This window comes from Plecotus auritus (genome assembly GCF_963455305.1).
Source record: "Plecotus auritus genome assembly, chromosome: 7".
NCBI classification, from domain to species: Eukaryota; Metazoa; Chordata; class Mammalia; order Chiroptera; family Vespertilionidae; genus Plecotus; species Plecotus auritus.
Window position 1 is genome coordinate 55,556,863 of NC_137774.1, and position 26,407 is coordinate 55,583,269.

General features: G+C 50.8%; 1 protein-coding gene and 1 pseudogene across 5 annotated transcripts; both read left to right on the forward strand.

Moving 5' to 3' along the window:
* Window positions 1-297: 297 nt before the first annotated feature.
* FLCN (folliculin) lies at window positions 298-22,389 on the forward strand. Of its 4 annotated transcripts, none has more exons than XM_080682834.1 (12): window positions 298-368; window positions 9,037-9,302; window positions 10,477-10,623; window positions 11,627-11,848; window positions 12,622-12,782; window positions 14,882-14,973; window positions 16,429-16,616; window positions 17,444-17,557; window positions 18,749-18,872; window positions 20,085-20,216; window positions 20,331-20,436; window positions 21,127-22,389. In XM_080682834.1, exons 2-12 carry the CDS (start codon window positions 9,060-9,062, stop codon window positions 21,326-21,328), a joined length of 1,731 nt encoding a protein of 576 aa, XP_080538960.1. In that variant the 5' UTR covers window positions 298-368; window positions 9,037-9,059; the 3' UTR covers window positions 21,329-22,389. The 4 variants fall into 4 exon arrangements, with proteins under 4 accessions (XP_080538960.1, XP_080538961.1, XP_080538963.1 ...); XM_080682835.1 differs by having other exon boundaries at window positions 362-457; XM_080682836.1 differs by lacking the exon at window positions 298-368 and adding an exon at window positions 376-561.
* A 1,674-nt stretch (window positions 22,390-24,063) lies between these two features.
* LOC308252622 (small ribosomal subunit protein eS24-like) lies at window positions 24,064-24,481 on the forward strand (annotated as a pseudogene). The gene has a single exon. The product of its transcript is annotated as a small ribosomal subunit protein eS24-like (transcript).
* Window positions 24,482-26,407: the final 1,926 nt, after the last annotated feature.

Below are 26,407 nucleotides of genomic sequence, written 5' to 3' on the forward strand. Positions count from 1 at the left end.
GCGGCAGAGCAAGGTGTCGGGCAGGGGCTTCAGGTTCCAGGCCAGATTCGGAGTTACCAAACTCGCGCTCCTCCGCGTCCTGGGCGGGTGGTGCGGCCCGTGCGCCCCTCCGGAGCCTGGGCGGGTGTGCGGCCCGTGCTCTCCTTCGCGTCCTGGGCGGATGGTGCGGTCCGTGCGCCCCTCCGCGGCCTGGGAGGGTGGTGCGGTCCGTGATCTCCTGCGCGTCCTGGGCGGTTGGTGCGGCCCGTGCATCCCTCCACGGCCTGGGCAGGTGGTGCGGTCCGTGCGCCCCTCCGCGGCCTGGGCAGGTGGTGCGGCCCCGGCCGAGTCAGGCGCCCGGGTCGGCTCGGCTGGTGAGGTCTGATCCGGTGAGTTGGGCGCGGGCGCAGCTGTGGCTGAGGGAACTGGGCTCGCGAGGAGGACGCTGGGCGGGCTGTGGAAGAAGGCGAGCTGTCAGGTGCTCAGCGGCTGAGTGCGGCCCGGCGGTGCTCCCCGCCGTCTGAGCCCGGCTCGCGGCGGGGACCGTGTGGACTGAGGCCCAGGGCGGCGGCTCGGCGTCCGGTAGTCCGGGGCGCGCCGCGACCCAGCAGGGGTGGGGCCCTCGGCGGAGGCATGAAGTGCGCCGGTGCGGGACGGGCGGGAGGGGACGTGCGGACCGCAGGGCGGGGCAGGTTCGTGGTTGGGGGCCGAGGACCGCGTGGAGGGCGGAGGCGGGGTGCGGTCTGTGACCCGCAGGCTCCGGAGCGTGCAGCCCCGAGCCAGCACCGCCTCCCTGGTGCAGCCGGAGAATCGATTGCCGCCAACACGGCAAACAGCCTCGGGGAGTGAGGCAAAATGATACCTTTACGTTTTGTCACGTTGACAAAGGTTGTAGTTTTTGGTGTGTAGTAGTTTATGTGCCGGAGATGAAAGAGGGTGAAGGTCGCTGTTCTAAGGGGTGAGGCCGTCCGCCCGGCTGGAGTCAGGGGAGCGAGGTGACTTCCTCCCCCGAGGCCTGAGGTGGGCATGAGGCCCCGCCCGCGACTTCTCCCGTCTGGCGGGCAAGCGGGCACCCTTCTTTCCTGAAGCCTAGCCAGGCCTTGGTCCCTTGTGGCTGAGACCGTCACTGGTCAGCAGCAGCCCCGGAGGCCGAGGGCCAGGAGTCGCTTCCCGGAAGGGCCGGCGCCAGGGGGCAGGAGGGACGCCGTGGCACCGCTGCCCACAGGTCCTGGCGGCACCCGTGGGAACAGCCACCGAGCGGGCCTGACGGGGATCCGGGCTCCGCGGCGCTCTCACTCTGCGCCGGACTCGGAGAGGCTCCCCCGTGGGGGCGGTTCCCGGCTGCGGGGCTGAGGCCACGTGACGCCGCGCGCGCGCGCCAGGTCCGTGCTCAGCGCTCCTATCCTCCTGTCCTTTGGGGAGACCAAAGGTAGGGGGTGTCGTGGACCCAGGCTCAGGGCAGCACCGGGCGTGGGGGCGTCGCTGCTCAGACACGTGGGAGGGGACGGGGCAGGGCAGATTGATTTCTGCCCTTGGATTCTGGGAAGCTTGCTGGAAAGGAGAGCCTGTCGGGTGTGCTCAGCCCAGCGTTAGAGGGTGAGGAAAGACTGACCTCCGACAGCACTGCCCGCAGGGGCTGAAGACGGGCTGGGAAAATGCCCAGGGCTGGGCGACTCCAGATGAGTTATTTAGGGAACCTCTCTGCCTCCGGTGGCTGCGGCCTTCTTACCAACAGTAGGGAGGGTGAAGACGGTTTTTTAGCGTTATATGTTTTACAAAAATGTGCAGTTCCACATATTTATATTTGAAGAGGTCCTTTGTGAAATACTGCCGCAGAAATGTGAACTTCAAGTGGAATCCCCAAATCCTCGTTTGTATTTTGGTTGAGGTTGGCTGTAACTGGCTTGAACTTTTTTCATGCCACTAAACCTCTTGCTCTTAGAATTAGCTCTGAATTTTTTCTTTACCTACAAAACATCGGGTCTTCTCTGAAATATGACTGCCACTGTCCTGCCTGATTCATTTGGAAATGACCTTGAGTGCTCTAGTCTAGGCGGGACAGTGGGCCTGTGATTCCGCTAAAGTATGTGCCGTTCCAGGAAGATGTGGCCTTTCCAGGGTTCACACCTCTCCTTTAGTTTGGGTCCCTACACTTATTCCTCCAAGGGTCTTATTCCATCAGTGGTTGCCTCACCCCTCTTCCACATTGGATTTTTTAAAAAATCAAAACATTTTTTTAAAAATATATTTTATTGGTTTTTTACTGAGAGGAAGGGAGAGGGATAGAGAGTTAGAAACATCGATGAGAGAGAAACATCGATCAGCTGCCCCCTGCACACCCCCTACTGGGTATGTGCCAGCAACCAAGGTACATGCCCCTGACCGGAATCGAACCTGGGACCCTTGAGTCCACAGGCCGACGCTCTATCCACTGAGCCAAACCGGTTAGGGCTCAAAACATTTTTTAATGTTGGTATTATTACAGGAGTTCCCCCTCCCCTGCTTTGCCCACTTCCATACTCCCCCACCTCCCTGTGTCCATGGGGTATGTATATGTATTCTTTATTCAGTCACTCCCCCACCCCTGGACACCATCCAGTCTGTTCCATGTAACCATGCTTCTGCTTCCATTTTGTTCCTCAGTTTATTTTGTTCATTGGATTCCACTTATTAGTGAGATCATATAGTATTTGCCTTTCTCTGACTGACTTATTTCATCTAGCATAATACTCTACAGGTCCCTCCATGTTGTTACACACAGTAAGACTGCTTTTTCACAGCTAAGTAGTATTCCATTGTGTAAATGTACTACAGCTTTTTTATTCACTCATCTGCTGATGGGCACCTGGGCTGTTTCCAGCTATCTATCTACACTAATGAAAGAGAAATATGCAAATTGACCATACCTCCACAACACCCACAAGCCAATCAGGAGTGAGTATGCAAGTTAACCCAACAAAGATGGGTTAATTTGCATATGCAGACACCCCAGATCGGCTGGGCAGGGTGGGACACCTGCTATGAGGGGGAGGGTGGAGGGAGCTACAGGAGCGGTGCTCCAGCTGGAGCGGAGAAGACTGAAGGCTCTGGCTGGAGCAAAGATGGAAGGCGGCGGCCATAGCGAAGGCCTGGGTCCCGGGTGCCGGAGGAAAACTGGTGCCGGCAGCCAGGGGAAGGAAGGCCTGTTGCACAAATCTTCATGCAATGGACCTCTGGTATATATATAAAAGCCTAAGTGACCAGTTGACCGGTCACTATGACGTGCACTGACCACCAGGGGGCAGATGCTCAACACAGGAGCTGCCTCCTGGTGGTCAGTGCGCTCCCACAGCAGGAGCACCACTCAGCTGACTTACAGGCCAGATGTGGGGCTCATGGCTGGCGAGCGCAGCTGTGGCAGTGCAAGCCTCTCCCACAGACACTCCCCCTGCATGCCCCTCCCCCATCCAGACTGGGACTGAGATTGGGACTGGCATTGGGACTGACTGGGTGTGAGCCCACAACTGCTTCTCGGTCATGGGTGTGCAGCAGAGTGGTAGCGAGCCTACTGAGCGGTGGCAGGCGCAGCGGGGTCGGGATGAGCGGTAGTGGCGCAGCACCTGCCCGGGTTCCCCCTGGGCTATCTGTCGCTTCATGCACTACTATATCCCTTAGGGGATGTTGGATGCCCACTTAAGCCTGATCCATGCAGGCCATGCCGAAGAACTGCACCGGTGCACAAAACTGCACCGGGCCTCTAGTCTTACCTAATAAATAGACAAACAAGTAAATTGACCATACCTCCGCCACACCACCAGCCAATCAGGAGTGATATGCAAATTAACCCAACAAAGATGGCGGTTAATTTGCATACACAGGCGCGAGTGACGGGGTGCTTGCGTCATCACCATGGCGATGATGCAGGCGTTCTGCCCCACCCCCGGTCTCAGGGCCTCTGGACAGTGTGGGAAGGCAGGGCCGGAGCAGAAAGAGGCGGCTCCCAGAGCGGAGAGAGGCAGCTCCGGGGCCTGAGCAGAAAGGGGCTGGGCCGGAGTGGAAAGGCGGTGCCGGCAGCCAGGGAAAGGAAAGCCCATTCTAGCATGAATCTTCGTGCATCAGGCTTCTAGTTGTATATAATGCTGGTATGAACATAGGGGTGCATACATTCTTTCTAATTGGTGTTTTGGGATTCTTAGGATATATTCCCAGAAGTAGGATCCCTGGGTCAAAAGGCAGTTCCATTTTAAATTTTTTGAGGAAATTCCATACTGTTTTCCACAGTGGCCACACCAGTCTACATTCCCACCAATAGTGCACAAAGGTTCCCTTTTCTCCACATCCTCACCAGCATTTGTTTGTTGATTTATTGATAGTATCCATTATGACAGGTGTGAGGGGATACCTCTTTGTAGTTTTTAAAATATATATTTCTATTGATTTCAGAGAGGAAGGGAGGAGGAGAGAGATTGAAACATCAATGAACCGAAACTGGTTTGGCTCAGTGGATAGAGCGTCGGCCTGCGGACTGAAGGGTTCCGGGTTCGATTCCGGTCAGGGGCATGTACCTTGGTTGCGGGCACATCCCCAGTAGGGGGTGTGCAGGAGGCAGCTGATCGATGTTTCTCTCTCATCGATGTTTCTAACTCTCTATCCCTCTCCCTTCCTCTCTGTAAAAAATCAATAAAATATATTAAAAAAAAAAAAAAAAAAGAAAGAAACATCAATGATTAGAATCATTGATTGGCTATCCCCTGCACTCCCCACACTGGGGACCGAGCCCGCAAATCGGGCATGTGCCCTGACTGTGTATTGAACCACGACCTCCTGATTCATAGGTCAACACTCAATCACTGAGCCACCCCAGCTGGACACCTCTTTATAGTTGTAATTTGCATCTCTGACATTGAGCATTTTTTTTATGTCTATTGGCCATCTGTATGTCCTCTTTAGAGATATGTCTATTTAGGTCCTTTGCCCAATTTTTCTTTTTAAATCCTCACCCGAGGATACTTTTCCATTGATTTCTAGAGAGTGGAAGGGAGGGAGGAGGGAGAGAAAAACATCATCATGAGAGTCACATTGATTGGCTGCCTCCCATGTGCACCCTTACTGGGGCTGGGGAACCTGTAACCTAGGTACATGCCCTTGATCAGGAATTGAACCCTCAACCCTTCTCTGCAGGCCAGTGCTCTAACCACTGAGCCAAATTGACCAGGGCTTTTTCCCATTATTGGATTGTTTGTCTTCCTAGTGTTGAGTTGTGTAAGTTCTTTATATATTTTGGAAATTAACCCCTTATCAGATGTATCATTGCCAAACATGTTCTCCCACACAGTGGGTTCTCTTTTCATTTTGCTGATATCTTCTTTTGCTGTGCACAAGCTTTTTAATTTGATGTAGTTCCATTTGTTTGTCTTTTCCTGAGTTTCCCTTGCCCTCGGATACATATCTGCAAAAGCATTGCTATGAGAGATGTCTGACCTTCTTTGTTTCTTTTATGGCCTTTGTTTTTGAAGTCTATTTTGTCAGATATAAGTATTGCTGCCCTAGCTTTTTTTTGTTTCTGTTTGCATGGGACATTTTTCTTCCATCCCTTCACTTTTAGCCTGTGCGTATCTTTTGCTCTGTGGTGCATCTCTTGTAGACAGCACATATATGGGTCGTGTTTCTTATCCATTCGGCTACCCTGTGTCTTTTGATTGGAGCATTTATTCCATTTACATTTAAGGTTATTTATTATTGGTAGATACTTATTTATTGCTATTTTCCCAATGCCTATGTTTCTCTCGCTCTCAATTTCTTCATAAAGTAGTTCCTTTAGCATTTTTTGAAATGCTGGTTTGGTGGTAATGAACTCCTTTAATCTTCTTTTGTCTGGGAAGCTCTTTATTTCACATTCTATTTTAAATGATAGCCTTGTTGGATAGAGCAATCTTGGATTCAGGTCCTTGCTTTTCATCACTTTGAATACTTCATGCCAATCCTTCTGGCCAAAATGTTTCTGTTGAGAAATCAGCTGGGTCAAATAGGAACTTCCTTGTAGGTAACCGACTCTTTCTCTCTTGCTGCCTTCAAGATTCTCTCTTTGTGTTTAATTTTGGCTTTTTTTTTTTTTTTTTTTTGCCATTTTGTGATGTGTTTTGGTGTGGATCTCTTTGGATTTAATCTTGTATGGGGCTCTCTGTGCCTCCTGAATTTGTGTGACTTTTTTCTTCACTGGGCTCAGGAAGTTTTCTGTCATTTTTAAAAACACGTTCTCTATCTCTGGCTTGCTTGCTTCTCCTTCTGGCATCCCTATGATGCAGATGCTGTAAATTTCATGGTGTCCCCACAATGAATTTTTAAACCATTGTTTTCTTTGACTTCACTGTAGTAAGTCACGTGGACCCTTTATTTAAATTCAGTTTATTTGGTTCCCATGACACTAGGCTCTTGGTGTTCCCCATGATTGTGTTGAACCTTCCCTGCTTGTGGATACCTCAATGAGCCTCCACATTCTGTGGCAACAATGGTCATCTCGCTGGGGGCAGCTTCTAAGTCACTTTATTCAAAACTATTAATGTGGTGCCTACCATGTGTCAGGAACTATTGTGCACATGACAAGGCCTCTCCACATAGGGAATGCTCATGCAGGGAGGGGAGAGAGCGGTGAGGTGGGAGGTGAGAAGTGGCGGGGGTGGGCGGATTAGGGGTGCCTGGCAGGGGACACGCACAGAGAGACTGAATGGTGAGGAGGGAGTCAGGCGAAGGCTGTGAGGAGTGTTTGGGACCTTTTTCTTCAGCCACTCTCATACTATAGTCCAGGCTTGTAACTCAAGGCTCCCCACTGAACGTCCTCCTATCTCTTAAACTCCGTCTCCTCTCCCACTGCCCACTCCCCGGGAACACAGGGCCCTGGCTCTCCACACCTGCCAGCCACCCTGTGTCCGTGTGTCTGAGCCCAGGCCTGATTTGCTGTCGGACCAGCTGACTTTCTCTTCCAGAGTCTGTTCTGTGTTGGGCTCTGCTGCCCCCTCCCACTGAACCCCAGCCGCTGCCTCTGGGACGAGGACTGTGGATGTGGTGGCAGCTGAGGGGTTGATCACCAGAGGAGAGCCACGGCAGGGGGCTGCTCGGAGGGCACATCAGGGGCAACCTCCGGCGGTTTGTTGAGAACGCTGCCCCCCAGGGTGCACCCTCCCAGGGGACTGTCTCTCTCCCCCCCCCCTGCCCCACTCCCATCCCCCCGTGCATATTCATACTCTGAGGCTTTGCTTCCCTGTAGGTTCGTGTCCCAGGCAGGCCCTCTCAGGGCAAGGCTGTGGACATGCCCTTGCCTACACGGGTGTGAGGACAGAGGGTGCCCACCTTCTTTGGCTTGTAGTGGGGGTGGGAGAAGAGGGTTTAGAACAGCCGTGGGCAAACTACGGCCCACGGGCCGGATCCGGCTGTTCTATCCGGTTCTCTTGCTCTCCCTTCCGCTCCTTTAATTTGAATTTATATTAGTTCACACAAACACTCCATCCATGCTTTTGTTCCGGCCCTCCGGTCCAGTTTAAGAACCCATTGTGGCCCTCGAGTCAAAAAGTTTGCCCACCCCTGGTTTAGAACCTGGCCAGTGTCCACCCCTCAGTCGGTCATTCAGGAACCTAAATGTTTCCTCGATGGTTCTGAGCAAGGCTTCCTAGTAGAACTTGCTGGGATGGTGGGAATGGTCTGTGATCTGCACTGTCCTTTTAAAACAATGACTGTGAGTGCAGCTGCTCGGGAACACCTGAAATGTGGCTGGTGAGTGAGACCAAGGCACGTGGCTTTTCAGTGTTTTTACTCTAAGTGCCGGCTCACAGCTGCTGTCTTGGATGTGTGGGACTGGCTTTCAGGCCCCCCAACACACACACATCACACACGTGCTGTAAGCTGACGTCACTGTCCCTCCTCCATGCCTTCGCGCCTGTATTCTCCTTTCCAAACCTCCTCTGCCTGCCAGCCCAGTGGACACGCTCCTACTTTACAGCCTTGCCTGATTCTTTCCAACTAGCAGACACTGTCTCCATTCACATCCCTGCTCTCCCTCCCTTCAGATGGACAAGCTGCCAAGCCCAGCCCTCCGCTGTGCACTGGGCCCATCCTCTGCGGCCTCCCCCCCCCCCCCCTCCCCGACCTCTGCTCCTCTCACGATTCCCATGGTGCTCACTTGGTCTCCAGGGTGACACTGGAGTTTACCTCACTGCCTGCCATTATCTGTCACCCTGTCCAGCTCTCCCTCCCTTTCACATCGAGGCTCTGGGGAGGGGCCTGGGCCCCATCGAGGTGCCTGGGCCCCATCGAGGTGCCCTGGCCCCACCAGACTGACCCCCTGCTCAGCTCTAGCCCGTGCTCCCTCTGCCATCACCATCTCCCCTGGGAGGCTTCACAGGCGTGACTCAAGGTTCATGTTTATCATGTTTCTCAGCAGAACCCAACAAAGGCTCTCTGATCTCTGCCAGAGAAGTTCAGGGTATTGCCATGGCCTGAAAGGTCCCTAACATCTTCCTCCTGGTTTTCTGCCCTTGTTCCCTCAGCTCTGCCAACACTCAGCCCCCAGCCGTGCCCGCCTCAGCCCTTGGTTCCCTGCCCTCTGTTCCTTCAGGACTTGCTGAGGAGCCCTTGTATGAGAACACGTCCCTCTCTGGTGCAGCTCAGCCAGGACCCCTGTGCGGGCAGTCCTCATGTGTCATGCAGAGAAGGCAGCTGCTCATGTTCCCCGCGCCCCCCCCCCCCCCCCCCCCCCCCGCCAGGCTGAGCTCCCTCAGCATTGCCCTCTGTGCTGTGGCCTCGAAGCCCGCTCAGCACTCTGACTGAAGGGCTGTGTATGTGATCACGGAAGTATCTTTTCCCTCTTGTTGGCTGTAACTCCTCGTGTAACTCTTCTTGTTCTCCCTGCACCAAGGGCAGTGCTGGCACAGGATAGGTGCTCAGCTGGTGCTGCCTGCTGGGTGGCCACCTCTGCCGGATGGGAAGCCCCAGGCAATACCTGCCCAGTCCCAGGCTCCAGCGTTGCTGATGGTTCTGTGGTGTGAGCACACAGGCAGCTGATGGCCTTCCCTCCTCCCAACACAGGCCTGTGCTGTCTTCAGGGCACTATGAACGCCATCGTCGCCCTCTGCCATTTCTGTGAGCTCCATGGCCCCCGCACTCTCTTTTGCACGGAGGTTCTGCACGCCCCTCTTCCAAAGGGGGCTGGGGACAGCCCTGGCCAGGGGGAGCAGGCCGAGGAGGAGGAGGGCGGCATCCAGATGAGCAGTGGGATCTGCACGCACAGCCCAGCAGAAGGGGCCAGCACAGAGTCCAGCAGCCCGGGACCCAAGAAGTCAGACATGTGCGAGGCAAGTGTCTTGGGGGCTGGGCCATTTCTCTCCCTCCAGGACTTTTGCTTATGCTGGGGGCCTCCTGGGGGCAGCAAGGCCCGTGGTGCAATGGGTGGGCCTCCCAGGAAGTGTGCTCTTCCAGTGGTGTGTGCAGACCATTCTCCATGGAGGGAGTTGGCTTCTTTTATGTCCCTTTAGCTCTTCCCTTCATCCTAGCTTCAGCCTTTCAACCCGCCCTGTGCCAGCAGACTCGCCACCACCATCCCATTTGCCTTTCAGCCTCCCCACCACATGCTCGTGTTCATACTCGTGTCCACATTGGCCCATCCCAGGCTCCGATTCCCTCTGGCTGGTGTTCTCGGGCGCTTCCTCCCCGCGGGGTCCTGGGGCTCCCATGTGCTGCTTTGTGAGCTCTGGGAAGCGGAGTTTAAGTTCCCTCACCAGGTCACTTCTTCACATGAGGGACCTGGGTTGGGCCCTGACATCAGAGGCAGTGTTGGATTCTTGCTCACACTGATGCTAATACCTGTGGCCTCTTCCTGAGACTCCTGCTAAGTGGCTGTGTCAACACCAAGGACAGATGCCAGCACAGCGCACTGTGAGCCACTCGCAGCTGTGAGCCTCAGGTGTCCCTTCTGTATGATGGGGAGTCTCGCTAATTTTCTCATAAGGCTGTCCTTTGGATTAAAGAGGTAATGTGTACAGAGCTTTTTGTTGTTGTTAATCCTCACCCAAGGACATTTTCCCCATTGATTTTTAGAGAGAGTGGAAGGGATGGGGGAGAGAAATATCGAAATGAGAGAGACACATGGATTGGTTGCCTCTCCCACGTGCCCTGACAGGGGCTAGGGATTGAACCTGAAACCCAGGCACATGCCCTTGACCAGAATTCAAACCGGTGACTGGTGTGTGGGCCGACACTCTAATTATTGAGAAATACCGGCCAGGGCTGTAGAGCTTTCTGAACACCTGCTGCATGAGTGCTCAGTAGATTGGATCTGTTGCTCACACCCTGTGAAACCTTTGTGGTCTTTGCATCCTGGTTCTTCTCGTCAGGAAACAGCGGAATCCTCAGGAAATATAACTAGCATGCAGTTACGAATGTATGGAGTCTGCTTCAGCTCTGCACAGGGCAAGAAAACATGGTGCCTGCTTCCCGACTAACTCGTTTTCTTTTCCTTCTTGTGGGCAGGGCTGCCGGTCACTTGCTGTGGGACATCCCGGGTACCTGAGCCATGATAAAGAGACTTCGATTAAATATGTCAGCCATCAGCACCCCAGCCACCCCCAGCTCTTCAGCATTGTCCGCCAGGCCTGCGTGCGCAGCCTGAGCTGTGAGGTGGGCACTGCGGTGTGGGAGGGTGCGGCTGTCCTTGGAGATCTCGTACCCCAGGAATCCTGAACAGGCCCAGCGGGCTATGGGAAGGAAGACAGAAGTCAGTCCTATAGAGAAGCCACGGGCAGACCCTAAGCGGGGTGGGGCCACTGGGGCCCCTTCTCCAGAACCCAAAACACACTGTGCTGCGCTCATGGCTTCTAAGTGGTTGTTAGCTTATCATTTTAAGCACCAAACTTTTGTTATTTGTTCATTCTTAATGGACACATTTCTAAGATATGGAATATTTCTAGGATATGTAATTTACCATATCAGACATCATCTTTTTTCCCCTCAATCATCATGTGCTCTCAGATTCTCCTGAAGAGGGAGTCCATTGTTTCTAAACTATGTGGTTGCTGCTGTTGAGTTTCAGTCTTAGCTTTTATGTTTTATATCTGTCAGGAAGAATTCATAATTCAGTAACTGAGACTTCTGTCACTATGCCCACTTGGTCAGACCACTGAGCCCCCACTCTTAGGGCTCACTTCTGTTCCGTGTGTCCACCTTCGGCTCTTTCCTTCCTCTTGCTGTTCTGCTCCTAACCTGCTAGGTAGCAGGCAATCATGCCCGATGGGGTTGTGTGTACAAGGGAGCATGGCTGTGTCACGGGACCCAAGTCCTCTCCTACAAATGCAGCACTTTTTATCACATGGGCTCCGCAGTGGCTGTCTCCCCTGCCGCTCTCCAGTGTATCTCAGAGTGATGTTGGCACATATGAGTCTGGGGTAGATTTATTTGTGTAGGAGTTACTTATGGCTCAAGGTAGAAAAAAGTAATAAGCCTACTTGGCTGGCCCTTGCACTCCAGGATAACAGACAGTTGGATCCCAGGAGGAGATGGGAGCAGTTTTCCTCCCATTCCCTCCTTTCCCTCCCATAATTAACGGTGGCTGATGCCGGAAGGGAATCTGAGCGGGAGGACTCTGTCCTGGAAGCAAGGGGAGGACTGTCTTGCTTTGGCGCAGGTCTGCCCTGGCCGTGAAGGCCCTATCTTCTTTGGGGACGAGCAGCACGGGTTTGTGTTCAGCCACACCTTCTTCATCAAAGACAGCCTGGCCCGGGGCTTCCAGCGCTGGTATAGCATCATCACCATCATGATGGACCGCATCTACCTCATCAACTCCTGGCCTTTCCTGCTTGGGAAGATCCGCGGGATCATTGATGAACTCCAGGGCAAGGCGCTCAAGGTGACCCAGATGGAGGGAGTGGGCAGCAGGGTGTGCGCAAGTGGTCCTGCAGTTGCTGCTCTTTCTGCTAGTAAATTGTTTCCTGGCCTCGGTCAGAGTTGTCTGGAGGCCCGGCCGTCAGCCAGTCAGACGGGTTGTTTTTCTGGTCTCTGATCTGTCCTGGTCTGGTTCAGCTCTGGCTTCTTGGCTGTCGTCAGACCTAGCTTCACCTGATGTCTTCGTCCTCTGACCTCCGTTGCAAAGGCCTGGTCACTAACCAGGCTGCAGACCCGCTACCCCCAGCTGGCATTGCACCTCAGGGCAGGCCAGGTGATACCTGGCAACAGTTTTTCTCTGGCTCAGGTTGCTTGTCTATTGCAGGGACTGGGCGGGGATCTGCTCGTTGTAGGATCCCGACAGCCATATTGAGTGTTGCTCGTTTGCCTGCTCAAGGGAAGTGAGGGTGCTGGTCACGTGTCCCCCATATGCTCTGCATGGTGAGCCCTCCATGTGCCTGGAGGGGGAGGACTGGATAGATGTGGAGCATGACAATCGTGGCCATGAGCACACCTGCCGCCTCAATGTCTCTCCAGCGCCCCAGAAGGCTATTGTAGGAGAGGCAGGGGATGTTCCCAGTTCCCTTGCCCAGCCATCTGTCGGAATCAGGAGACTGGTGCTCCTTGCTCTGCGTGGGCTGGGGACAGGCTTCTGGGCAGCACCAGGATGCTGGCTGGGAGCCCACGGCCGCTTGGCTGCTGTGCTCGGGTGCAGGGCTGCCCTCCTCTGCGTTGCAGGTGTTTGAGGCAGAGCAGTTTGGGTGCCCACAGCGCGCCCAGAGGATGAACACAGCCTTCACCCCATTCCTGCACCAGAGGAACGGCAACGCCGCCCGGTCGCTCACCTCCTTGACCAGCGATGACAACCTGTGGGCATGCCTGCACACCTCCTTCGCGTGGTAAGGAGGCCACAGGCCTTTCAGCATCTCTAGAGAGAGCAGGGAGGACTTGGGGAAGAGCAGTGTTGGGCCTCCGTGGTGTGCAGTGTAGTGAGCACTGACCTGGACCCCGTTCTCCCTGAGGAGTGCAGGATGCGTCCTGTAGAGCTCCCCTCCCAGCGATGTTGCTAAATGCTAGTCCCAGAGTGCATGCTCCCTCCCAGGAGCACGCCTGTGCCTTTCCCTCTCCCTCTTTTTCCCTACAGGTGGGCCCCCCTAAACTCTTAGGGCCCCTAGGAGGCTTGCAACCAGGGACCTGTGTGCAGCGGCTGCTCCCAGCTCGTTTCAGGCTAACCCCTGGCCCTGTCCTTAGGCCCCCTTTTCTCGGACTACTTTTTTTTTTAATATATTTTAATTGATTTTTTTACAGAGAGGAAGGAAGAGGGATAGAGAGTTAGAAACATCGATGAGAGAGAAACATCGATCAGCTGCCTCCTGCACACCTCCCACTGGGGATGTGCCCACAACCAAGTTACGTGCCCTTGACCGGAATCGAACCTGGGACCCTCCAGTCCGCAGGCCGATGCTCTATCCACTGAGCCAAACCGGTTTTGGCTCTCGGACTTCTTACTGAGCTGAAGCAGCCCAGCTGAGGCTCATTTCCCCAGCACATCCCTCTCCTGTTGCTTCTATCCTAGGCCCTTCTTTGTTTCGCTGTCCCCAGCCTTAATAAACGTCCTCTAAAAAAAAAAACTAGGCCCGGCCGCCGTGGCTCAGTGGTTGAGCGTTTACCTATGAACCAGGAGGTCACGGTTCAATTCCCAGTCAGGGCACACGCCCCCAATCCCCAGTGAGGGGTGTGCAGGAGGCAGCCAATCAGTAATTCTCTCTCATCATTGATGCTTCTATCTCTCCCTTTTCCTTTCTCTCTGAAATCAATAGAAATACATTTAAAAAAGAAAGATATTCCAAGACAAGGGATCTTCTTCCTTCTTTGTAAACAACAGTGATCATTTATCTCCCACACCTTCAGTGGGTCAGGAGTTGGAGAGAAGCTCAGCTAGCCAGTTCTGGCTCAGATTCTAAGGAGGTTTTTGTCATCTGGCTTGGCTTCCTCATGGGGCTGGCACGTTGGTGCTGGCTGTGGGCAGGAGGCCTCAGCCCCTCACTGTGCGGACAGATGAGCTGACTTCCCTCAGAGTGAGTGATCAAGGAGAGAAGGGGTGGGATACGCAAGTTCTTGACCCGACCACAGCTCCACCCGGCTGTGTCCCGCTGTTTGTTAGGACTGTGCTGTGTTGCCGGGGCTAGACTCGTCTGGAGGAGAGGGTCTGTCTTCCTCTTGGGAAGGGAGGAGCCAGTGGGTTGGTGGATGTATTTGAAATGACCCTGTTTGTCCTCTGGCCTTTGATTGTTTCTGTCCCTCCATTGCACGATCCTCTGAAGACCCCCCAGATGCTCATTCCTGTGCTGTTAGTGTGAAGTCTAGGGTTCATCCTCTAAGGTCCTAGTGGGCAAGGAGCTCAGAGGGGGACCCCCAAGTGCAGCTCCCAGGACCTGCGAACCCCACCATCCACGTACATCCCTCCTGGTTTTTAAAGATCACTTCTATCTAGGAAATTTCTAAACAGCTCAAAGTGGAATAAACAGTACAGTGCACTAGGCATCCTGTCGTCCAGCTTTGGCAGCTATCAACATCTTCCTGCTTTTTCATGGGTCCCCTCACTTTTTTCTAGAGTTTTAAAGCAAATGTCAATTATATCATTTCAACCGTAAAACCATGATCATAACCAACAAAATGGACTAATTTCTTAGTACCGTCCAGCCCAGTCCACGTTCACTTTTCCTGTTTTGCCTCAGAAGTGACTTTTGAATCAGGTCACACGCAGTGTGTGGCTTGTTGTAAATCCCTTGTCTGGAATAGTGTCTCCTACCCTGCTTTTCCTGTGCCTTTTGTTGGGAGAGCTGGGCCATTGGTTTGGGATTTGGCTGATCATATTGTGGTATTGCTCACACGTTCTTTTACGCTGTTTTCTGTAAACTGGGAGTTAGAACAAGAGGCTTGAGGGGCTTCGGGTTCAGCTTTCTCTTGGCAAGAGACATGCCGGCTCTGTTCTCAGGCTCCTGAAGGCATGCGGCAGCCGGCTGACGGAGAAGCTCCTGGAGGGCGCGCCCACCGAGGACACCTTGGTCCAGATGGAGAAGCTCGCGGGTAAGCGGGGGCACCCTCTGCCCACGCGGTCTCTGGGGCCATCCCAGCCAGCGGCCTCCTCCAGGCCGGCAGAGAGCTGACCAGGGGACCCTGGAGATAAGCCCACGAGGAGCCTCTGCAGAGAAGCTTGCCCTTTAACCCAGGCGCTCCTGTTTTGATTCCTGTCTCATTTTCCTGGACAGTCCAGGAGAGTCTGTGTCCCAGGCCGCCGGGAAAACCTACTGTCTGGCCGTTGGTCTGTGTAAGGATTGGCTGATGGGAAGCTTTCTTGTCCCTGTTTTATCGTTAACCAAGTGCTTGGCCTTTCCAGACTCTCTTACTCTGTGCTCGTCAATAGAGTGCTGTGCTGCCTCCAGACCCAGGGCTCCATCAAGGGCGGCGGTTCCCACACTTCACTGTCTCTAGGCCGCCCTCTCAGGGGTGGGGTCAGGTCTTCGTGTCTGGGCGCAGGGCCCGTGTGCTGAGGAGCTCCCCAGGGGCTGGTGCCGAGGACAGCAGCCCGGGAACCCCTGGTCTCCCCCGCTGTGCTTTACTCCAGAGGGCAGTCACTTGGTGCTTGAGGTCTAGTCTCAGTGGCATGGTTGGGTAGATCTGACCATGGCGCGTGTGTGTATAGCTTGTTACTAACCCTGCTGGTGTGCTGCAGTGGCAAATAATTGACCTTAAAACATTGGAGCTGTCTCAAGGCCCCTCCTGTAGTCAGGTGACTTCCACACGCTTGCACTCAAACCTTCTCCTGAGTAGGGAAGAGGAAATAGAGTTTCAGCGAGAGCAGAAGATACTCAGAAGAGAAAACTTTGCAATCATGGACAGGTTGGCCCTAGACTAGTTCATTATTGTAGTGATTCTAAGTTTCAAGGCTAGTGAAGATGGTGAGAGTTACTTATACAGAGAGCCCCGTGCATCCGGACAAACTTCCAGGGCTTCCTGTCACATCTTGGTCGGTGTCCTGGTCATAGGAGGCTCAGAGCACAGGCTCTGGGGGCAGCTGACCCATCTGCAGGGCCTGCCTTCTGCTCTGTTCCATGTGCTGAGCACAGCTCTCCCCGAGGGTCTCACCAGGTGAAGATTGTATGAAAACTAGTTGAAATAACAGACATTTCTTTATCTTTAAAATGAGGAGGATGGTATTGAGCAGGGGTCCTCAAACTACGGCCCACGGGCCACATGCGGCCCGCCAAGGACATTTATCCGGCCCGCCGGGTGCCGCTGCCTGTCCTGCTTAGCAGCTGACTCGTCCCGGGCCCGCAGTGCGCATAGGAATTTGTTCATAGTTTTTTTTTTAAACTATAATCCGGCCCTCCAACGGTCTGAGGGACAGTGAACTGGCCCCCTGTTTAAAAAATTTGAGGAGCCCTGGCTGAAGTGGTCACACAAGGAGACCATCGCAGCCAGGAAGTGGAGGAGTCCAGGGGGCAGCAGGCTTCATAGCTGTCTTTGTTGTCCGTCTTGCAGATTTAGAAGAGGAATCAGAAAGCTGGGACAACTCTGAGGCTGAAGAGGAAAAAGCCTCTGTCTTGCCGGAGGGTGCGGAGAGGCGGGAGCTGACCAAATGCCCCACAGGTTCCTCCTTGCTCTCAGACTGTGAGAGCTGGCAGCCCCGAAAGCTGTCCGTCTTTAAGTCCCTTCGGCACATGAGACAGGTAGGCAGCAGAGGAGTAGAGTCCTGTCCTCCACTTCTTCCTCCAGCACACTTGGTCCTTGGGGCTCATGGTGTTCAAGAACTGGCAGGGATAGCGTGGTTAGAAGTAACCATCAACCTCCTTGTGGCTGCGGGTTCCATGTCCCGTCAGGGCACATGCAAGAATCAACCAGTGAATGCATAAATAAGTGGAACAACAAATGGATGTTTCTCTCTAAAAAAGCAGTAACTAAAAGCATATCCTTGAGAAGATTAAAAACACGTCGGGGGGGTGGGGGGTGGCTGGTCTGGATGAGAGCAGTACGGGCAGGGCGGGGTCAGGGTGGCGCAGGAACGAGGCCTGGTGGAAAGAGCGCTGGCTGGAGAGAACGCGGAGTGATCTGGCTCTGGATGCTGGGTTTGCCACGTCGAGCGGCGTCTGGGTGTGGCGTGAGGGCTATGTGGAGACCCCTGCTCTTCCGAGCCTACAGTGTCCTGGTATCTGCCACTTGCTTTCAAATGGTTCAGCAAAGTAAAGTGTGTCGCGAGAGAAGGTAAATGTTGCTCATACTTTTTCTGCTTCAAGGCTTCGAAAATAAAAATGGGAAAAAGGTCTTATAAAATGTACAAGAGTTTTGGGATCTGGATTTTAGGTACAAATCTGGGGACTACTATCTGCCTTCTTCTGACCTTGGGCAAGCGGCTCAGCCTCCCTGAGGAGCTAAGTGGCTTCTTGTCTCTGACCTGTCTTCCTTGACTGTACAGAGAAGGTTCTAGATGGACACACAAGTAGCATCCATTGGACAGGATGCATATTCAGGGCAGAGAGCACTGGGCTCTGTCTTTCAGGTCCTGGGTGCCTCGTCTTTTCGCATGTTGGCCTGGCACGTTCTCATGGGGAACCAGGTGATCTGGAAAAGTAGGGACACAGACCTTGTCCTATCAGCATTTGAAGTTCTCCGGGTAAGGGTGTCTCTTTTCCTTACTTGTTTTATAGCAGGACAGTGTTCGTTGAGTGGTTTTGAAAACACCCTGACTTTGGGTGTGATTGTTAGGGTGCATTGATGCTCCTTCCTGAGATCCATGTTTTCCCTCCACTATTAAAAATGACAGTTATTTATGGCTTTTGTTTCTAGTGGAAGGGGTCTATGCTTCCTGATAGATTGAGAACTAATGACCCTTTCTCCTGTCCTCACCCCCTGAGTCACTCGCAGAAGCCATTGGAGTGGTCACAGCTGCTGTGGAAGCAGCTCTTGTGTCACTGCACTGCCTCTGCGCAGCAGTCCCATGAGGGGGGCGCAGGGGCAGCATGCTGTTCCATCCCAGAGGTGCGATGGGTGCCACGGCCCGGGTTTGGCTCTCATGTATTTAAGTTACCAGAAAGTGTGAATGCCTGCCTTCTGCTGCGTGGGCCTGTGAGGGCACAAAATGAATATGACAATCTCTCAGAAAGCGTATAATCTCTGTTGGGTAAGGGAAGAGACAGTTATCTGAGAAATAAAAGAATAATTTAAGAACTACAGGCCCGGTGCATAAAAATTCATGCACTGGAGGGGGGTCTCTCAGCCCGGCCTGCCCCCTCTCACAGTACAGGAGCCCTCAGGGGCAGAAGGCGACTTGGCAATCAGGGGAAGGTGACGCCCCCATCACACCTCTGCTGCTGCCACTGCCAGCAGTGCAAGCCTCAGCTGGCCCTGGTTACCTGAGCCTCGAGCGCCCTGGGCGGCTGGGCAGCTGCCATCCGCCATCCAAGGCTTGCCTACGCTTCAGGCCGGCCCTGGGCAGCAGGGGGCTGAGGAAACTGGGGGACTCAGGAGGCAGGCCGTGCCACACGCCTGCTGCCCCAGTGGCGCTGAGGGGACTGGGCACCGCCATCTTGTGGCTGTGGGCGCCGCCATCTTTGAGGGCGTGGCGGTCAATTAGCATATTCCCTCTTTATTAGATAGGATTAACACCATAAAGCAAAAGGCAGCACAAGTTATACATGACCAATGGCCAGGAGACACCCAGTGGGGCTGAGTGACCAGGGACGCCTCCTGGGAGGAGGGAGACTTTGGATTGCGCTGCGGAGGGTCCTGGAAGGTGGGTGATGGAGACAAGCAGGGCCAGGGTGTTCCACCTGCTGTCAGTTCTGAGTCCCTCTCTCCTCTCCAGACCATGCTGCCTGTGGGCTGTGTGCGCATCATCCCTTACAGCAGCCAGTACGAGGAGGCCTACCGCTGCAACTTCCTGGGGCTCAGCCCCCACGTGCAGATACCCACCCACGTGCTCTCCTCAGGTGCGTGCTCTCCTCACCTGAGGCCCAGCACTCAGGGCTTCGACATGGACCTGGGCCTTTGCTCTGCGTTTGAGGATGTCACCTGCTGGCCTTGGGAGCAGGGGGACCCACATTGCAGGACCACCTTTCCCAGTGTCATTGGGCCTCTGGTTTCTGCCTTTAAAATGGAGGAGGTTTGCACTGGACAATTTCGTAGTAAGGGCTTATGGGGCATGGTTCTCAGTTGGGGGCAGGCCATAGTCTGGGAGTGGGAACAACACAAGTGGCTGTCAAAGGACTGTAGTTGCATCTAGGCAGGTGAGTCAGGGATGCTGTCGAGCTGAGGGCTTGCTGGGCTGCGACACCCGCCTTCATAGTTCATGCGTCTCTTGGGCTCCTTTGTTCTCTCATGTTCTGTTGAACTTCCTTGTCCTCCCAATGTTTTCTTCCTTTTACATGCCTTTTTTAAAACAAGAGCTTGTTTGAGCCAAAACTGAGGACATGCTGGGGAGCATGATCTCAGATGCTCCCCTTTTACAGACCTTAAGTGCATCTTGCGCATCCATTGCTCAGCCGGTTCCGCCCTCAGCACTAACAAGCTTACTACCAAGAAGCTAATCAGCACCCCTCACTTTTGGTTTAGAAAGCTCAGGAGTCAGCTTGGATGCCATCGCAGCTGCCAAGGCAGCTGGGGCTTCCAATGCCTACAAGGGGCAGCCCTGTGCTCGGGTGGTGGGAGGGGCAGTGGCAGAGCATCTGGCCTCGGCAGCCCTGAGCAGCCTCCATTCAGCACCGGGGCTGGGTCTTGAGCGCTCAAGAGGCAGAGCCTCTGTCCTGGGTCCAGTTCAGAATGCAGGCTCTGGTTTCAGGATGGGCTTAAAGTCTTACTTCTAGTGGCTTCAGGCGAGTCACTTGGCTTCTGAGTCCATTTTCCTGTCCATAAAATGGGGGAATTGTGGCACCTCTCTCTAGCGGTCATAGGGCTGTTTAGTAGTAAGCAAATTGAGGCATATAATTAGTAGTTATTGTCAAATAATATGTTGTTAGTCTAACTTAGGCCAGAGTTAAACCTTAATTATTTACAAATAAATCACAGAAAGTTTTAAATGCCCAAGTGTTAATCTCCGGAGATGGGTTTTCCCTGGATGATCAGGTGATTTGAGCAGCAAGCAGAGATGGGCTTGCTGCTGAGTGGAGGACACTCACTGGAGCAGTGCGTTTGTATTGCTACAGAATTCGCTGTCGTAGTGGAGGTCCACACAGCCGTTCCCTCCAGCCTCCCCCCAGCTGGGTGTGAGGACGACCAGTCTCTCAGCAAATATGAGTTCGTGGTGACCAGTGGGAGTCCTGTGGCTGCAGACCGAGGTGGGTGCTTCTGGGTGGGCTGCCTGCACCAGAACGAGAGCAGGAGAGGGAGTGTGCCTCCCTTCCTGTGCTGACTCCCCCTCCCCTGCCTGCTGTGCCCCTTCCTGTTCCCAGTGGGCCCGACCATTCTGAATAAGATGGAAGCTGCTCTGACCAACCAGAATCTGTCTGTGGATGTGGTTGACCAGTGCCTCATCTGCCTCAAAGAAGAGTGGATGAAGTAAGTACTGGCCACTGCACTCCTGGGGGTGTTCATTGCTGATGAGAGGGCTGGGTTGCCAGCAGCAGTGTGTCTGCTAAGGAGAACCAGAAGCTGTTTTCAAAGAAAGAGGTGAGGCTGTGGCTACCAAAGAGGCAGTTGAGAGCACAGGTTAAGGGTGAGTTCAAACACCAGCTCCGCCATGAATATATTAACTGGGTGACACCATGCAAAGGACCAGGTGCCCCAAGCCTCAGGCTGCTCCTCTGTGCGGCGGGGGTGACACCTGCCTCCAAGGGAAGCATTTATTTTTGCTGCTTAATTAACTTTAAAAATTTGAAAGTCAGATAAATAGATATTTCTGTTTCACTAAAGCAAGTTACTTTATTTCCCCCTGCCTTCTTAGTAATTTTTTGTCCAATTTAATTAGTAAAGTATTATCCTGATTTCAAATAATACAGCAAAGCTTAGGATCAACCAAATCCTTTCATGAATTTAAGGGAAATTTTTTTTCTCCTTTTTTTCCATTTTGATACACCAGCCATATTGCCCAAGGCTTTAACTGATGGGCAAACTAGAGACCCTAAGGTTGCAGGTGGGCTCGGCCCTGCTGTGCTGTCCCTTCTGAGGGTTTGAATTCCAGCTCTGCTTGCAAACTAGAGCTCAGTGATTGTGCTGTGGCATCTGAGTGTTTTGTTTGGTTTTCTGCAGCAAAGTGAAGGTCCTTTTCAAATTCACCAAGGTGGACAGTCGGCCCAAAGAGGACACGCAAAAGCTCCTGAGTATCCTCGGAGCGTCCGAGGAGGACAACGTCAAACTGCTCAAGTTCTGGATGACAGGCCTGAGCAAAACCTACAAGTCCCACCTCATGTCCACGGTCCGGAGCCCCCCGGCCACAGAGCCTCGTAATTGACCCACCATGGAAATCTGTCTGTGATGCCTTCTGGGAAGTGGTGATGGCCATCCTTGCCATTGTACTCAGAGATTGGCTGTCTGGTGGCCATCATAGGCTGTCCCATCCTGCACTGCTGGCATGGAGCTGTGTCCTAGCTAAGAATGTGAACTGTTGGGGCTGAACTATGCCTGTGTGTGGGATTTGGGTGTGGTGAGTTCTTGGGATCATCCCACCAGCTGTTTCCATTGCTCCAGCCTGAAGAGGACCGTGGGAGACGTGTGACAAGGACAGGCCCCTGCATCAGTGCACCCTTGTGAGAGGAGACTAAGGAAGCTGTGTCTACTGTCTTATGGACTTAGATCTCAACTTTTATAGGAAGACATGTCAGGCCAGTCCTGACCTGGGTATTTTAGCCACAACATCATACTTTCTCTTGAGTTTAACATTCAAAACTTTCTGTTCTGTAATTCAGCAAGAGTTCTCCAGGTATTAAATGCACGCATGTACTATCGCTACAGTTGTGAATTTTCAAGACAGGTGCTGATCCTTAGTCATTTTTAGTAACCTGGTTTTGAGTTAGGGCTCTGGGACAGGCTTTCAGAGTAAAGAAGAGGTGTTCCTCATTGGTGGATCCTTGGGAACTCATGTTCTGAAGTCATGTGACTACCAAGTCTTCTGGCCATGCTGTCCTAGTATTGCTTTGAAATTACGCTATACTTTGAGGTCAGGCCCCTGATCTTTGTTACACAAAGATGACACTTTGCCGAAATGTTCAGTGGAGCCATTTGACTTGCCTAGCCCACTGTGTACTATTCTACGCCACTTTGTTTTTATTACTTCTTTACACATTCACATTTGGCTGCAGTTAACCTTCAGAGCATGGTGATTTAAGATAAGATCATTTCATCCTCTCAGTGTGCATTTTTGATAAGGGTTCATGGTTTGGAGGGATCTTCCAGCAGTTTTGCTGATTTGTTTAGTTTTTTGTTTATATTTAACATGAAGACTAAGTATATGACTAGGTATTTGTATTATGTAAGAACATTGAAACAATAAATATGTATTTTTATAAAATATTGACCACATGGTTTCATAACTAACATTTTCTTGGGATCAATCACGGAAAATATGGTTAAAATAACACCAGTAATGATATAATTATTTTGGAACTTGAATCTGTTAAAGGCTTACAACTTCCAGGGAAAGACTGGTAAACTGGTTAATTTTGGTCAATTTCAGCTCTTGGCCCAGTAGCAGCTGCATGGCAGGCAGTGTTCAGTAGCTTTCATACAGCATGGAAGCTAGGATGGTAAAAGGGACCCTGTTCTAACTTTTAGGGATCTGTGCTTCCATCACTGATTGCTACTTCTGATCACAAAGGTGCAGGCAAAGAGGTTGACAGCCAGTGTTGTTGCACCTCTCCCCTTGTTGCAAGCCCCTCCTCTAGCTGAAGTGATTAGCAGGAGACTTAATGGCCTATGAGAAAAACAAGTTTACACCTCTGGCCTATTCTTAACAAAGAGACAGCTGACAACAATAAAAGTAAGTGAAAATAACAAAAAGCAACAAAACTTCGGGGAGGAGTATCTGATTTTCAGTTAACACATTACTAGATGTGTGTTAAAAAAATCACAAGGCATACAAAGAAATAGGAACATATGGCCCCATTCATATGGTCCATTAAGAAAAAGACTTAATGACAAATATATTACACAAAGATCTAAAACAATTGTCTTAACATTCAAGAACTAAAGGAAGATGTGGAGAAAGTCAAGAAAAGGATGTGTGAACAAAATGAAAATACCAGACCAATAAATAAATAAGAAATTCTAGATCTGAAAACTACAATGAAAAGTTTACTAGGATTGAAAGGCTGATTTGAACAATTAAAAGAATCAGTGAACTTGAAGATAAAACTATTGAAATTTTCAAGGCTGAGGAACAGAGAGAAAAAAGATAGAAGAAAAACTAATAGAGCTTAAAAGACCCATGGAACACAATCCAAAGGACCAACATACATATCATGGAAGTCCTAGAAAAAGAAAGAGAAAGAGGAAGAAAATTATTGAGGAAGTGGCTGAAAACTTATTAAATTTGATGAAAGATATAAATATAAACATACATGAAACTCAACAAACTCCAATTAGGATTTTAAAGGACCCACACCAAGAAACAAACTTTCAAAAGAGAGCAAGTCTTGAAAGCAGGAAGAGAGGTGAGTTATTCCATACAGGGAATCCTCAATAAGATTGTCTTCAGATTTTTCATCAGAAACTTTGGAGACCAGAAGACTGGGCTAATATATTCAGAGTACTAAAACAAAAAATTCAGCCAAGGCTTGTATATCCAGCAAAACTGTCCTTAATAGTGAGGGAGAAGTCAAGACTTCCCCAGATAAAAAGTGAGGTAGTTTATGACCACTAGACATACCAGCAAGAACCTTGACAGTGTCTCAAAGCCATGTAGACATATAAAGATCTAAATGAAAGTAAATGCATAGGCAATTACATAAGCTAGTATTATTGTAACAGTAGTTTGTCCTTTTTTCTACAATTTAAGAAACAGAAAAATCAGTAATGTGAAAGCTAATATTACTGTAACTTTGATTTGTAACTGCAAGTCTTGTTTTCTACATAATTTAGGAGACTAATGCATTTAGAAGAATTAGTTTATGTTTGTGGGTTCACTGTAGAAAGATGTAATTTTGTGACAACAACCAAAAGGGGATGAAACTCACATCATGAATGACAGTAACTATCTGGACTAGGACGTTCATGACCAACAGACTACTTCAGCGGAAACAAATGGTCATTGATGTCCTTCACCCTGGAAAGGCAACAGTACCCAAGACAGAAATTTAGGGAAAACTAGTCCAAGTATATAAGACCACTCCAGATGTCATCTGTGTTTGGATTCAGAACCCATTTTGGTGGTGGCAAGACAACTGGCTTTGGCATGATTTATGATCCCTTGGATTATTCAAAGAAAAATGAACCCAAACATAGACTTGCAAGACATGACCTGTATGGGAAGAAGACCTCAAGAAAACAGAGAAAGAAACTAAAAAACATAATGAAGGAATCCAGGGGGACTTCAGTGGCCAACATTGGTGCTGGCAAAGTGAGTTGGAGATGGAACAACAGACTGAGTAAAGATTCTTCAGTGACTTGATCTGGGGTGATTGTGCAGATTTTTCATGAGATTAATAAACTAAGAACTTTTATGTGAGAAAAACAAACAAAAGGGGTAGGGATGGAGCTATAAAGTTTTTGTTATTGAAGGTAAGCTGCTAGAAATTCAAATTAGATATTATACTTTTAGGATGTTAAATGTAATTCTTACGGTAACCACAAAGAAAATAGCTATAGAATTTATACAAAAGGAAATTAAAATATTTTACTACAAAAAAAAATAACAAAAAAGACAGAAGTACAGAAAATAGGTGACAGAAATGTATATAGCATATAGAAAACAAAACACGGCAGAAGTTTGTTCCTCCTGACCAATAATCACTTTAAATGTAAATGTATTAAACTCTTCAACTAAAAGACAGACTGGCATAATGATCTAACAAAATACCATCGACAAGATATCCAAAGGCACAAATAGGTTGAAAGTGAAAGGATGGAGAAAGATATTCTCTAGAAATAGTCACCAAAAGAAGCAGAAGTGATCATACTAATATCAGATAAAGTAGACTTAAAATTAAAAAAAGGTCACAAGAGACAAAGAAGGACCAAATATAGCAAGAAGATAAAAGTTATAAATATGCACCTAAAGACAGACTATCTATCTATCTATCTATCTATCTATATATATATATATATAAAAGCCTAATATGCAAATTGACCCACAGGAGTTCGACCAGGAGGCCGATTGCTTGCCATGACATGCACTGACCACCAGGGGGCGGTGCAGAGCAAAGGAAGGCCTCAGCCAGCAGCTGGCAGCCGGGGAAGGAAGGCCCTGGCTGGCAGCCAGAAGGTCCCGATCAGCCCTGATCCCCTAGGGACCCTATTGGTGCATGAATTTCATTCACCGGGCCTCCAGTCAAAATATATGATGAAGCAAAAACTGACAGAATTGAAAGAGAAACAGTTCTACAATAATAATTGCCGACTTCAGTACCCCACTCACAACAATGGATAGAAGAAGCAGGCAGAAGATAAGAAAGAAAATAGGGAGCTTAACTTAATAAATGAACTATATCTAACAGACACATACAGAACATTCCACCCAACAGTAGCAGCATACACATTCTTCTCCAGTACAAATGGGACATTTCCCAGGATAGACTATATGTTAGGTCACAAATTAAATCTCAGTAGCTTTGAAAAGAGATACACAAAGTATTTTCTCTGACAACATGAAGTTAGGAATAAATAAGACACACAATAGTGGAAATTACACAACATATTTTATGGATCAAAGAAAAATCATAAGGGAAATTAGAAAATACTTAGAGATAAATGAAAATGAAAACAAACCAAAACTATGGGACATAGTGAAAGTACTAAGGGTGAAATTTTGTGTGTGTGTGTGTGTGTGTGTGTGTGTGTGTGTGTGTGTACTAGAGGAGGCCTGGTGCATGAAAACTCGTACACTCGGGGGAAATCCCTCAGCCTGGCCTGTGCCCTCTTGCAGTCCAAGAGCCCTAAGGGGATGTCCGACTGATGGATCACCCCTCTGCCGCCATTGGTTGCTGCCACCCCCTGATTGCCATCCACTCCCTCTGCCCACTGGCATGTGCCTTGGCTGGCCTGGCGCCACCTGCTCACCAGACCCACACCCTACCGACTGATTGTTCCGCTGTTCAGTCGATTTGCATATTATGCTTTTATTTTTATTTTTTTAAGTATATTTTATTGATTTTTTACAGAGAGGAAGGGAGAGGGATAGAGAGTTAAGAAACATCGATGAGAGAGAAACATCGATCAGCTGCCTTCAGCACACCCTGTACTGGGGATGTGCCCGCAACCAAGGTACATGCCCCTGACCGGAATCGAACCCGGGACCCCTCAGTTCGCAGGCTGACGCTCTATCCACTGAGCCAAACTGGTTAGGGTTATGCTTTTATTATATAGAATATATATATAT

What these genes read in the sequence shown, in the direction of transcription:
- FLCN (XM_080682834.1), top strand. Translation starts at nt 9,060, where the DNA reads ATGAACGCCATCGTCGCCCTCTGCCATTTCTGTGAGCTCCATGGCCCC. An exon ending in AGAAGTCAGACATGTGCGAG is followed by an intron (nt 9,303 to 10,476) that starts GCAAGTGTCTTG and finishes TCTTGTGGGCAG; the next exon opens with GGCTGCCGGTCACTTGCTGT. An exon ending in CTGCACACCTCCTTCGCGTG is followed by an intron (nt 12,783 to 14,881) that starts GTAAGGAGGCCA and finishes CTCTGTTCTCAG; the next exon opens with GCTCCTGAAGGCATGCGGCA.